The 13,529-nt window shown below is 35.0% G+C and overlaps 2 protein-coding genes across 2 annotated transcripts in view; both read left to right on the top strand.

Moving 5' to 3' along the window:
* Nucleotides 1-12,675, top strand: part of LOC100932913 (olfactory receptor 14I1-like) — a 110,587-nt gene extending 97,912 nt beyond the window's left edge. Inside the window, exon 4 of the mRNA XM_003774414.2 lies at nucleotides 11,256-12,675. Coding sequence (XP_003774462.1) covers nucleotides 11,279-12,220 — 942 coding nt within the window. The 5' untranslated portion in view covers nucleotides 11,256-11,278 and the 3' untranslated portion in view covers nucleotides 12,221-12,675. The remainder of the gene's footprint in view (nucleotides 1-11,255) is intronic.
* Nucleotides 2,334-3,281, top strand: LOC100932657 (olfactory receptor 14I1-like). Its single transcript, XM_003774413.1, has one exon. It carries the CDS (start codon nucleotides 2,334-2,336, stop codon nucleotides 3,279-3,281), a length of 948 nt encoding a protein of 315 aa, XP_003774461.1.
* Nucleotides 12,676-13,529: the final 854 nt, after the last annotated feature.

Below are 13,529 nucleotides of genomic sequence, written 5' to 3'. Positions count from 1 at the left end.
TCCCAGCATCATTCCTAATGCTTTTTCAGTCATTTCTTCAAATAATCCCATAATTAGCTATTAGTTCATCCATATAGTAGCTGACCTGGATGAATAGATTCCTTTCACATAATAAGAAATAGTATGTAGAGATAATAGCAATGATAAAAGTTGATTTTGCTAGGGGCAGTGCAGATTATATTGTCCAAAGCAACTAATTTAATAGGTGCTCGGCCTGATGCCAAAAGGGAGAGACAAAAAGGTAAAACTAAAGGTGACGTGCCTAAGAAGGGGTAAAATCAACTCTGAAAATCAGATCTCTCGAATTCCCACTTCCATCATCTGATCATCAAAGATGAAAGATCATGGTAGTTTGGTTTTTTTCTGACTTGGGGAAAGATGCCTTTCTGGAAAATGAAACTTTACCCAGCTTATTTACAGAGAAGATACTCATTGAGTGATGATAAAAAGGGAATTTATTAGGTAGGGATTTTCACCCTTAAGAACAAAAAAGACTTCTTCCAGCCATTCAAGTTTGGGGGCAGAAATGGAACATATGTTGCTTTTCTAAAAGCAAAGTTACAATGGGGGACAGTCTTATCAAGAATGAAGAAGCCCATTGGAACAAAAAAAGTTAACCAATTGTTTACTTGTAAACTCAGAATCAGAGATTTCTAAATAACTTGGAAAGTGCATAAAGGAGTGGACCCCAGAGATGAGTTTAGCAAAGAAAATAAATAAAAATATAAAGAATATTTTGGAAGTGATGATATTTCTACTCTCTCATATTCTTTTTAGTTTGAGCCTATGACATAAATCTTAAACTACATATATATTGGTAATTTGAATATGGGACAGAGTAATTGAGCAGCTAGGTAGCACTATAAAGAGGGTTAGACCTGAAGTCAGGAAGACTCAATTTCATGAGTTCAGATTGACCTTAGATACTTCATTGGCAATTTCATCCCAGGCAAGTCACTCTTGTGTGCCTCAGTTCTTATTTGCAGAATGAGTTGGAGAAGTATATGGCAAACCAATCGAGAATCTTTGCTCAGAAAACCCCCAATGGGGTCATGGAGAGTCAGAACTGAAAAAGTGATTTAACATCAACAGAATATTCACTATTGCTAGTATTAAAGATATTGGCATTTTTTTTAAATAAGAGAGAAACTGCATTTAGAGTCAGAATAATCAGTTTCAAGATCTAACTTTATTACTAATAGTCTTTGTTACTTCATACAAAACCATGTATCAGTATGAGCCCTTATTTACTATCTTATGAATTAATATCCTCAGTAATATTAGCTTAAATTGTGTAATATTTAAATGCTTTCAAACACTTTCCTGAATACAACTTATGAAATATGCAATAAATGTATGAGTCTTTCCCTCATTCTAATCTTTCATTGTCTCTCTATGAGATTTATAGATAGGTAAATATAGACACAAATATATATATATATATATATATATACACATATATACTAATGGATATATACAAATATACTTATTTATACATATACATATTTATATATGTATACATAAATATTTGTATGTCTGTTTATGTGTGCACATGCTGACATGCATGAAACCTATTTCCACTCTTAGTGGTGATAACCTTCTTTATTATCTTTGTAGTGATATCATTCACTTTCCTTGTGAAGACTGCGTATTTTAAAATCAGCCGGAGTCAGGAATTCAGGTTAGGGGAAAATCGTCAGTCTTTATTCTCAGTGAAGAAAGATCAGAGGTGGAAGGGAATCGGTGATAGCAATGTGTGCAGCTGAGTCAAGAAGCTAGCTGGACCAGCAGCCACACAACCCGTAGCTAGGAGAATCGAACCCAGGCCCAATCTCTCCCAGCCTCTCTTCCCATCTCTCTGCGTCCACCCACCAAAATCGTCATTTCCTATACAACACATCAGGACTTGCACAGAGAGTGGGCAGGGGTCATTCTTTATCCAATCATGTATATTAATAGAGTATAGCCCAATTACTATTTAGCCTCACGTGCTTGGGACCTCAGTGCATCAACTCAAGCCTCAGCCCATTACATTCCTAATGTTCATCATGTATAACTTTTTCTGGATATTCTACAGGATTAAGTATTTAAAACTCTGTTCCAGAACTATTGGATGCAGCTCTGTCTTCAGCTCATTTTGGCCTAAAATATAATTTAATTTTGCTTTTGTTCAAGCTTAAGGTTTTATCTAAATAAGTATTTTAATAATTAAAAATAATTTTAAAATTAAAAAAATAATAAAAAAGAATTAATTTTTTTTCTAATTTTCAACACATTTTTACTGCTACTCATTAGGTTATTTATTTTCAGTTAAATTACAGCACTGCAGCAGGATGGGCAACTTGTCAATCATCACAGAATTCCTTCTCATGGAGTTTTCCAGCACCCGGGAGCTGCAGGTCTTACATGCTGTATTGTTCCTGCTGATTTACCTGGCAGCCCTTCTGGGGAATATTCTCACCTGTGCTGCAATTATCACTGACCCACACCTTCACAGTCCTATGTATTTTTTCCTGAGTAACTTATCCCTGGTGGATATTGGAACCATTTCAGTCACGCTTCCTAAATTTATTGTGAATTCCTTGTGTGGTGTTCAGTCCCTGTCCCTCCTGGGATGTGCTGCCCAGATCTTCTTCTTTCTTTTTTTTGGAACAATAGAGTTTGCTTTGCTGGTGGCCATGTCCTATGATCGTTTCGTGGCCATCTGCCAGCCCCTCCACTATGGAATCATCATGACTCCAGCACGCTGTCTCTGGGCAGCAGCTGGCTCGTGGCTCAGTGGGCTTCTTTATTCAGCTGTACACACAGGGAACATGTTCCGCCTGCCCTTCTCAGGATCCAATGTGATCCACCAGTTTTTCTGTGACATCCCTCATGTCTTGAAAGTCTCGACCTCTGATGTGTTTAATACTGAGTTTGTATTAATTGTAGTAAGCTTGTGCTGTTTGTCATGCTGCTTTGCCTTTTTAATCACAACCTATGCTCGCATCTTCTCCAGTGTGCTCAAGATTCCTTCTGTGGAAGGGCGCTACAAGGCCATTTCAACCTGCTCCCCTCAGTTGATAATCCTCATGCTATTTCTCCTTTCTATAATGATTGCTGTGCTCAGGGACATATCAGACACATCACCTATCCAAAACCTTTTCATTGCAATGGCTTATACCACACTGCCTCCCCTGCTGAACCCTCTCATCTATAGCCTGAGGAACCAGAAAGTCACAGCGGCCATGGGCAAGATGATCAAGAGGATAGTTTTCCCCCTAGTTCTTGGAAAGTATTAAAAAGTTGAAGAATATGCATTGGGGCTGTAAAATGTGCAAGGTGATGCATTAGGTCATGTAGAAATGACACCAAAAATTGTATCACCCAGGAAAATACCTCTTTAGGTAAAATATTACAACGGGTAGAATGAATCAATCAATTATTTTAGTGTAACTTTGAACCATCTTGTAATTGGTCATTTTCTATAGTAGAATATTCATGACTCCAGCCCATGTCTTTGGCCAACTGTGCCCTCAGCGGAATGGTTGAAACACTCATCGATCCCTTTAGGGAACAATAGATTAGCTTAACCAAAAGCAGCCATCAAGATGATTGTATTGTTTCTACTCTTGATATGAATCTTGTCTTGTCACTTCCATTTCTTGTTTTTGTTTCCATTTATCTTTATGATGGTAATGATCTTCTTTCTTTGCATGTTGAAGACATATTCCTCATTCCAAATAGAGATAAATAGGCACACATACATATACAATTCATTCATGGAAACATACACGTGCAATACATACACATGTGCATATACATGTGTTTGCATGCTCTAGTTTTTTGGGTGGGAATTTAAACTTTTTGTTCCTTAATTTGCTCATTTGTAAAATAACATGGTTGACTTGATGAACTCTATATTTCCTCTAAAGTTTTTAGCCATGATTTTGCCAAAATTTTTCCTTATACCTTAAGCTGGAATTAATATTCAATACATTTAATGTTATACATTATTTGTCTTCTTTAGGTATGTATTATATTAATTTTCCATGATGAATAAATGCCTTATCTATCTTGGTGGATTGTTTCTTCACTTTCCCAATAGCATACATCTAGGTCAAGCGGTACAAATAATGGTTGTCTTGAAGTGATCATGTGTACTTCAATTACCACAGTATGAAATTACTATTATACTGCTGATTGGCTTCTAGGTCAGGGAAAATATCTGGTCTGAAATTAAAAATGCAACCACTTCAGGGATTAATTTGTACTAATTAGGACTTTGTTAAATTCCATGACAAGAAAGATATTTTCATTTTTGTCTTTATATCCCTAGGACTTTTTTTTAAAGCATAGAATAAGCATTTCATAATTTATTGTATATTAATTTCAAATTTCTTGAGAACTGAAGCCTTTTTAATTTAACACCTATCACTACTACCTAACCTAACATCTCATTCATGGGAGACCATTGATGAAAACTTGGCTATTTGGAGAAGAGAGAAAGAGAAGGTAAGGAGAGAGAGAGAGAGATGGGGAGAGGAATAGAGGGAGAGAAGCAGAGAGAGGGAGAGGAGAAAGGACAAGAGGTAGAGAGGAACAGAGGAAGAGAAAGAGAGGGAGATAGAAACAGAGAGACAGAAACAATAAAATAGAGTGAAAGACAGAGATACAAAGAGAGAGACAAAGAGAGACAGACATTGAAACAGAGAGAGCAATCTATAGAGACAGAAAGAGAAAGAGAGAGAGACAGAGAGACAGACACACAGAGAAACAGACTGACAGAGGGAGAGAGACAGAGAGAGAGATGGGGAGAGGAAGAGAGGAAAAGAGGCCTAGAGATGGAGAGAGGAAGAAAAGGAGAAAGAACAAGAGGTAGAGAGAAACAGAGGGAGAGGAAGAGAGGAAGATAGAGATAGTAAAACAGAGCGAAAGACAGCAAGACAAAGAGAGACAGACATCAAAACAGAGAAAGAGAGAGAAAGAAGGAAAGAGAGAAAGAAAAAGAGAGAAATCGAGAGACAGAGACAGAGAGAGATAGAGAAAGAGAGTGCAGTATGAATAGTTGAATGAATGGATGGACAGGGAAGAGGCCTTTATTAAATGCTCATGAATTAAATGGCAAAGTAATATAAGGACTCCCCTTAACTCTCCCCAATTTCCTTCTAAACAACTTTAAACAAGGCATAAAATCTGAATCTAAAAGTCATAAATGACAAAAAAAGTCAGGATAAAAGAATTTTCCATCCTGAGGCTGGAGAGGAGATTTGCAGCAAAGGTTTCACAGGGGTGATGGTTAGACTTGGAATGCAGTGTAGACTGCAATTTGGAAACCAACAGTGGGCCATGGGATTTGCTGTTTTTTCTAGGTTTGGGAATAAGAACTCTTTAGCAAAATTTTCTGGGAAAACTGGAAAGCTTTTTTTTTTTTTTTTTTTTTTTTTTTTGCCAAAAGTTCATTATAGAATATATCATCTACCAAGATAAAGTAAAAATGGGTACCTGATTTTCTAATAAAATTTTATTGGATCAGCAAATTACAGGAGCATGAAATATTTTACTTGTCAGATCTTTAGAGAAGTGAAGAATTTATGACCATACCAGAGATAAATAATTTTATGAAATTCAAAATGGACAATTTAGATTATATTAAATTAAAACCTTTTTTTGCATAAAATGAATGCAACTAAGATTATGAGGAAAACAGAAAATTGGGACATAATTTTTTCTACTTCTGGTGTTTCTGTGAAAGGCCTCATGTATAATACATGTAGTGCGGTGAATCAAATTGATAAGAATATAAATCCTTCCCCCATTAATAAATAGTGAAAGGTATGAACAGACAATTTGTACATGAAGAAGTTAAAGCTATTTATAATTATATGAAAATACTCCATATCACTATTGATTAAAAACATGCAAATTAAAACAACTCTGAGGTACCACTTAACACTCATAGAGTGACTCATGATAGAAAAGGAAAATGATAACAGATGGATGTGCGGAGAAAAGGAGGATACTTAGGCAGTGTTAGCTGAGATGTGAACTGAAGTGAACATTTTGAAGAACATTTTAGAAGTATGACCAAAGGGCTATGAAACTAAGAATACTCTTTATTCTAGCATTACCACTACTTGGTCTATATCCCAAAGAGATTTAAAGAAAGGAGGAAGAGGAAGGACTTATTTATGTTGACAAAGAATTTGAAAGGCCCATCAATAGCAGAATGACTTAATAAGTTGTGGTATATAATTGTAAAAAAACAATGATGATGTTAGAAAAATCTGGAAATACTTACATGATCTAATACAAGAATCATGAGAACATTGAACACAGTAAAAGGAATAATATAAGATGATCAACTATGTTATACTCAACAATATAATGATCCAAGGATGGACAGAAGCAGCTACACCCAAAGAAAGAACACTAGGAAATGAATGTAAACTGCTTGCCTTTTTGTTCTTCTTCCCGGTTATTTATACCTTCTACATCCAATTGTCCCTGAGCAACAAGAGAACTGTTCGGTTCTGCACACGTATATTGTATCCAAGATCTACTGTAACCTATTTAACATGTATAGGACTGCTTGCCATCTTGGGGAGAGGGTGGAGGGAGGGAGGGGAAAAATCGGAACAGAAGTGAGTGCAAGGGATAATGTTGTAACAAATTACCCTGGCATGGGTTCTGTCAATAAAAAGTTATTTAAACATAAATAAATAGAGGAAAAATAAAATAAAATAAAAATATTATTCTAAGAATAATAATAATAAAAAACAATATAATGATCCAAGACAATTTTCTATAGACCTGTGATGAAAAATGAAATACACATCTAAAGAAAAGAAATGAATGCAGATCAAAGTAGGCAATTGTTCACTTTTGTTCTTTTTTGGTTTCTATTTTCTTTCACAAAATTATTAACACTGAAATATATTTTTCACAATCACAAATATATACACTATATGAAATTGCTTATCATCTCAGGGAGAGGTTATGGATGGGAGGAAGAAAGGGAATTGGGAACTTAAAAAATTTTTAAAATTAGTGCTAAAATTGTTTTTACATGTAATTGGGAAAAATAAGATAATAAACAAAAATCTGAAGTCTGATGTATACATATCCAAGATCATGTGAATCTTTGGGCAATTATATTGTGGTATAATATAGTGGCTGTGGTGTAAAAGGCAAATAAATTGTTTTTAACTTGTTGAAGCTGATTAAATATCTAAAATGGACATTAAATAAGAGAGCAGCAATCTTAGAGAATGTCACAACCTAATATCTAACTCTCTTTCTAGGAGAGAGGAAATATGTCTGAGAGGGATTCATCTCTGTTTGTCTCTAGCAGAGAAAAGGGAGCAGAGAGGATCAAGAACCCACTGGTTCTGATCCACCCAAATGCCAACATTTGTTTAGCCCTTCCACAACCATTGGCTTTCCAATTGTTTGAGAATTTTGTCAGAACTTATCTGAAATTGTTTTAGTTATTAATTTATAAAATGAGATATTAATGAGACTGTTGTTATTCAGGCATTTTTCATATGGGTGACATGAAAAAAATTTCTAGATCATTGTAGATTAGAGAAATGCAATTAAAACCCCCAAACACTGAGGAACCATACCTGGTTAACTAACATGATAGAAAGGCAAAGTTACAAAAAACAGGAAGGGATATGGAAAGATAGAGATACAATGTACTATTGGTTCCACCATTCTAGGATATATTAGTAGCTATGTTTAAAGTCTATATAATTGTGAATGCTATCAATTTCATTTCTAGTGCTACTTCACAAAGAGATCAAAGAAAAAGGAAACCATGGATTTCTACAAATATATTTATAGTAGGCATTTTTGTGATGGCAAAGAATTAAATATTAAGATGATGTCTGTCAATTGAGGAATATTGCATTATATGATTTTGATGGAATACTGTTGTTCTGTAAGAAAAGATTAGAAGGACGGTTTCAAGGGTAAAAACCATGGAGTAACTTGTATGGATTAATGTAGAGTAAGCTGAGTGGAATCAGAAAACAGGAATTTTCAAAAAAAATTATTTATTTTTAACATTTAAGTTCTAACTTCTCTACTACTTATATTTAATAATAGAATGCATGGTCAGCAGTAGCAGTACATTTTATGGCTGATATTTTAATGAGGCTAAAGGGAGAACATTTTTCATCATGTTGCTTAAAAATATATTCTATTTTATCTAATTATTCTCAAGGGATGGGTCAGAGAACCCATAGTATTCAAGAATATGGTGATGTTTCCATTGAATACTCTGGTGATTTCTCAGCACCTTCTCTAAAAGACACTAGACAATCAATATATTTCACCAAGTTCTATAACATAACAATCATCAAAATCTCCACAATGCTTGCAGAGTTGAATGCCTTGCCATGTTTTGAGTCATCAAATGAAAATAGAACATATTTGTGAGGGAAGTGATGGTTTTGAGATTAATTTTAGAATTATAGGTGAATAGTACATTGACAATGGCAACACACACTGGAACATATACATATCAGAACAAGTTACTCAGGTACTGTCATTTTCATGATGGTTACAATTATTTTTCTTTGCTGATTCTTTTGTGTGAAAGGCACTTTAGCTTCACAGTGTGGATAGCAAGTTGGGTTGGAATTAAGACCTTAGTCTGAATTCTGTTTCTTACTCTTCTGATCTTTTTGACTTCCCTTTGAGATTTTCTTCTATGTATCAGTTGTACAAGCTTATTTACTTAGCATAGCTGTAACATGTGCATAGTATTATCTTTGTAGCTCACAGAGTCATTCTGAGGCTTCATTGGAGATGACATATATCTATAAAACAGACTTTGGGAATATCAAAAATTCCATGAAAACATGAGTCATATGGTTCTTATCTAGGATCATAGACTCCAGTCAACTTCCATTAATCGGAAAATTGTAATACTGATCACAAGGAGTGTTGGGCAAGAGGGACACTTTCTTGTTACACTTTGTCTGTGATTTAATCTTTGTCATAGAGCACTTCAGAAATCACTGGAACACATAGGAGCTGTGTATAAGTTCTAACTTCACCTCTTTGTTACTATCTATCTAATCTTTTACTTACCTCTTTTTGTATAGATAACACACACATATATAAATACATGAGTATATAAACACTATTTCTTTTATATAAACAATTTATTATAGTTATATATGTAAGACAATTATATATGTGTAGATACATCCTCACATATATGTACATCAGCATATCATTACAGCAGTATCTCAGTTGCTATCTGTAGCATCCTTTCATATATATTTCCTGATATCTATGCCTTTATATGTTTATTTATATATCCACATATCCTTCTCTATCTCTAACTACATCTTCTTCTATCTCTATTTCTCCATCCTTGCCTCTACTTCTATCTCTGTCTTATCCATCTACACTGGTAGACAAAATTTTCTCTCCAGTAGGTATCTGTAGAAATAGAATCACCGTGACATTTCTAACTCCTTTTCTGAATTGATTAGCTCTTTCAGTAGTTCATGCTTATAGTAGCTGAGCTGGGGAGATAGATTCCATTCATATGGTAAGAAATCGTATACTGAGAATATAAGAATCATAAATATTGGTTCTGTTAAGGGCAGTACAGATTATATTTCCCAAATCATTAATTTTATAGATAATAGGACAGATTCCCAGAAGAGGCAAGAAGTCAGAGATGTAAAGGTGATACAGAAGGTGAAATGCATAGAAGGGAATAAAATTAGCTCTGAAAATTCAATCTCCTGAATTCCTAGTTCCATTTTCTCATCATTGAATCAGATGGAAGGCATATCTACCCTCAGCCTCGGTTTTTTCTGAATAAGGGAAAGATCCTCTTACAAGAACAAGGAGAAACCTTATTCATTATTTACCAAAAAAATTCTCAGTGAATGAGGATTAAAAAGTTTGCTCAGGAAGAGCAAAGAGCAAAAAATGTTCAAATTTATGGGCACAATTAGGACGTGTGTTTCTTTTCCAAAAGCAGAGTCACAAATGGGTACGGTCTTAGCAAAAATGAGGAAGCACATCTGAAAAGTAATATTATTGACAATTGTTTACCTGTAAGCTCAGAGTCAGAACTCTTAAAATGCTTGCCAAGTGTAAAAAAAAAAAAGGCTGGGCTGCAAAGATGAGAATAACAAAGAAAATAAAACAAAAATATATGGAGCATTTTGGAAGAGATGTCATTTTTATTCTGTCACATCCTTTTTAGTTTAAGTTCATGACAAATCTTAAACCATATGTATTGATCATTTGACTGGAGGACAGAGCAATTGAGCATCCAATAGCACTGTATAGCATTTCAGACCTAAAGTCAAGAAGACTTAATTTCGTGAGTTCAAATCTTGCCTCAAATAATTATTGGCAATGTGTCTCAGTTCCTCATGTGTAACATAAGCTGGAGAATGAAATGGCAACCCACTGAAGTATCTTTGCCAAAAAAAACCCAAACTGGGTCACAGAATGTCAGAACTGAAAGATGACTTAATAGCAACAGAATAATCCTTGTTACTGTTTTCAGAGCTACTTGTATGTATTTATTTTTATAAGAATGAAACTACTTTTATAGACAGAATAATTGGTTTCATGTTCTGGCTTTGCTATTAATGGTTTTTTTTTTACTATGTACAAAATACTGAATCATTTTGAGCTTTTGTGAAAAAATATTATCAATAAAATTAGCTTAATTTTAGTAAGATTTTAATGCTTTCAAACCATTTTTCTGGATACAAGCCTATGAAATACATATTAAAAGTGTTAATTTTTCCCTCATCTTCATCTCACTATTATCTAGATCTATAAATAGATAGATGTATGGATAGACATATAAGTATGTATATAGCTACAGAGATGTATGTATACAAATACATGTATTTATATGTGTGCAAATATTCATGTTCTCACATATCTGTATTTATGTTTGCATATACATGCTTGAAAACCATTTCTGCCCTTACTGCTGATGTTATCTTTGTAGTTCACTTTCCTAATTGTTCATCATATATAACTTCCTCTGATCATTTTTCAGGGCTAAGCATTTAAAACTTGGTTGCAGAACTATTGGAATTAGCCTCATTATTTCTACACAAGCTTCGCCTTCAGTTAATTTTGACCTTAAAATAATTTTGCTTTTGTTCAGGTTTAATGGGACAAAATGGTTTCCAACTTCTAACTGAATACAATTTTAATTCTTTCTTCTTTTCAACACTTTGGGCCTCTCTGATACTTAAACTTTCATTTGTTTTCAGTTAAATTACAGCACTGCAGCAGGATGAGCAACTTCTCAATCATCACAGAATTCCTCCTCATGGAGTTTTCCAGCACACGGGAGCTGCAGGTCTTACACGCTGTGCTGTTCCTGCTGATTTACCTGGCAGCCCTTCTGGGGAATCTTCTCACCTGTGCTGCAATTATCACTGACCCACACCTTCACTGTCCTATGTATTTTTTCCTGAGTAACTTATCCCTTGTAGATATTGGCAACATCTCTGTCACACTTCCTAAATTCATTGTGAATTCCTTGTGTGGCGTTCAGTCCCTTTCTCTCCTGGGTTGTGCTGCCCAGATGTTCTTCTTTATCCTTTTTGCAGCCACAGAGTTTGCTTTGCTGGTGGCCATGTCCTATGACCGCTTTGTGGCCATCTGCCAGCCCCTCCATTACAGCATCATCATGACTCCAGCACGTTGTCTCTGGGCAGCAGCTGGCTCGTGGCTCAGTGGGCTTCTTTATTCAGCTGTACACACAGGGAACATGTTCCGCCTGCCCTTCTCAGGATCCAATGTGATCCACCAGTTTTTCTGTGACATCCCTCATGTCTTGAAAGTCTCAACCTCTAATGTGTTTAATACTGAATTTGTATTAATTGTTCTAAGCTTGTGCTGTTTGTCATGCTGCTTTGCCTTTTTAATCGCAACCTATGCTCGCATCTTCTCCAGTGTGCTCAAGATTCCTTCTGTGGAAGGGCGCTACAAGGCCATTTCAACCTGCTCCCCTCAGTTGATAATCCTCATGTTATTTCTTGTGTCTGGAATGATTGCAGTCCTCAGGGACGCATCAGACACATCACCTATCCAAAACCTTTTAATTGCAATGGCCTATACCACATTACCTCCTCTGCTGAACCCTCTCATCTATAGCCTGAGGAACCAGAAAGTCACAGCTTCCATGGGCAAGATGATCAAGAGAATATTTTTTAAAAGAAAGAAATGTTGATCCATGAAAACACAAAGATGCTGAAGAATATGTATTTGGCTTATTAAATATGTAAGGTGACACAAGGTAGCCTAAAACAGGGAGAAATGAACCAAAAATAACAGCACGCAGAAAATAGCCCTTTAGATGAAATGTTTCATGGGATGGAGTGAATCCATAATTTATTTTCATATAACACAGACCCATCCTATAAGGGGTTATTGTCTATAGTGGAATTGTCATGACATTAGTCCATCATCGTTGGGCAGTTGTGTCATCAAAAGAATGGAGGGAACAGTCATTGATTTCCCTCCCAGCCAATGGTAGATAAGTTTAACAAAAAGTAGCCACAAAGATGGTTGTGTTGTTCCCCTTTCCAATTCCTTTTCACTTCGCATATTTCTTGCCTTCTTGGTGTCATACTTTTGCTTCCACCCATCTTTATGATAGTCATTGTTCTTTTCTTTTTTTGCATGTTGAAGATCTATTCCTCTTTCAAATATATATAATATATATATATATATATACATATATACATACATACACATCAATTCTCTTACACATATACACTCATAAATTATGTAGCAGTTCCCTGGGAAGTTAAACTCTGTTTTTTAATTGGCCTAGTTGTAAAATGAGAAGTTTGGGCTTATTGACTACTCTAGTACCTCCATCTCTATTTTGAAGTTATGAGTTTTTATCAAATCTTTGCTCCTTTGTAAGTCGTAAGTCATCTTTTATTACACCTGTTTTTGTGAATTATTTATCTTTTTTTCTCCACTGTGTTTGCTGCATTTTATTTTCTATTACATTTAGAATTATAAATGCCTTATCTCTCCTGGTAGATTCTCTGTTCACTTTCCAATAGCATAAAAGTAAGTCAATTGTTAAAAATAATGGCTTGCTTGAAGGGATCATGCATATTTCAACTGTAATAATCTGAAGTTACAATTATAAAAATGCAGTAATTGTATCTAGTACAAGAGAAATATGTGATGTGAACTTTAAAAATGCAACCACCTCAGAGGATTCATTAATTGTCGTCATTAGGACATTGTAAGTGCTTGATGGCAAAGACAATTTAATTTTTGCCTTTATATCCCTAGCCCCTAACACAGGCAAGCAAATTATTTTTATTTTTTGAGAGGATGATTAAATATCTAAAATTGTCAATAGGCAAGAGAGAGCAGCAAACTTAGAGAAGATCACTCCTTAATATTCAACTTCCTTTCTAGAAAAGAGGAAAGGGTCCTTTTCTAGCAGGGGAAAGGGAGCAGAGACGATCGAGAATCAATTGGTTCTGGCCAATCTAAATATCACCATTTGTTTA

This window comes from Sarcophilus harrisii, chromosome 6 (genome assembly GCF_902635505.1).
Source record: "Sarcophilus harrisii chromosome 6, mSarHar1.11, whole genome shotgun sequence".
Taxonomy (NCBI): Eukaryota; Metazoa; Chordata; class Mammalia; order Dasyuromorphia; family Dasyuridae; genus Sarcophilus; species Sarcophilus harrisii.
Note: the sequence above shows the minus strand (reverse complement) of the source record. Positions and strands in the feature narration are given on the sequence as shown.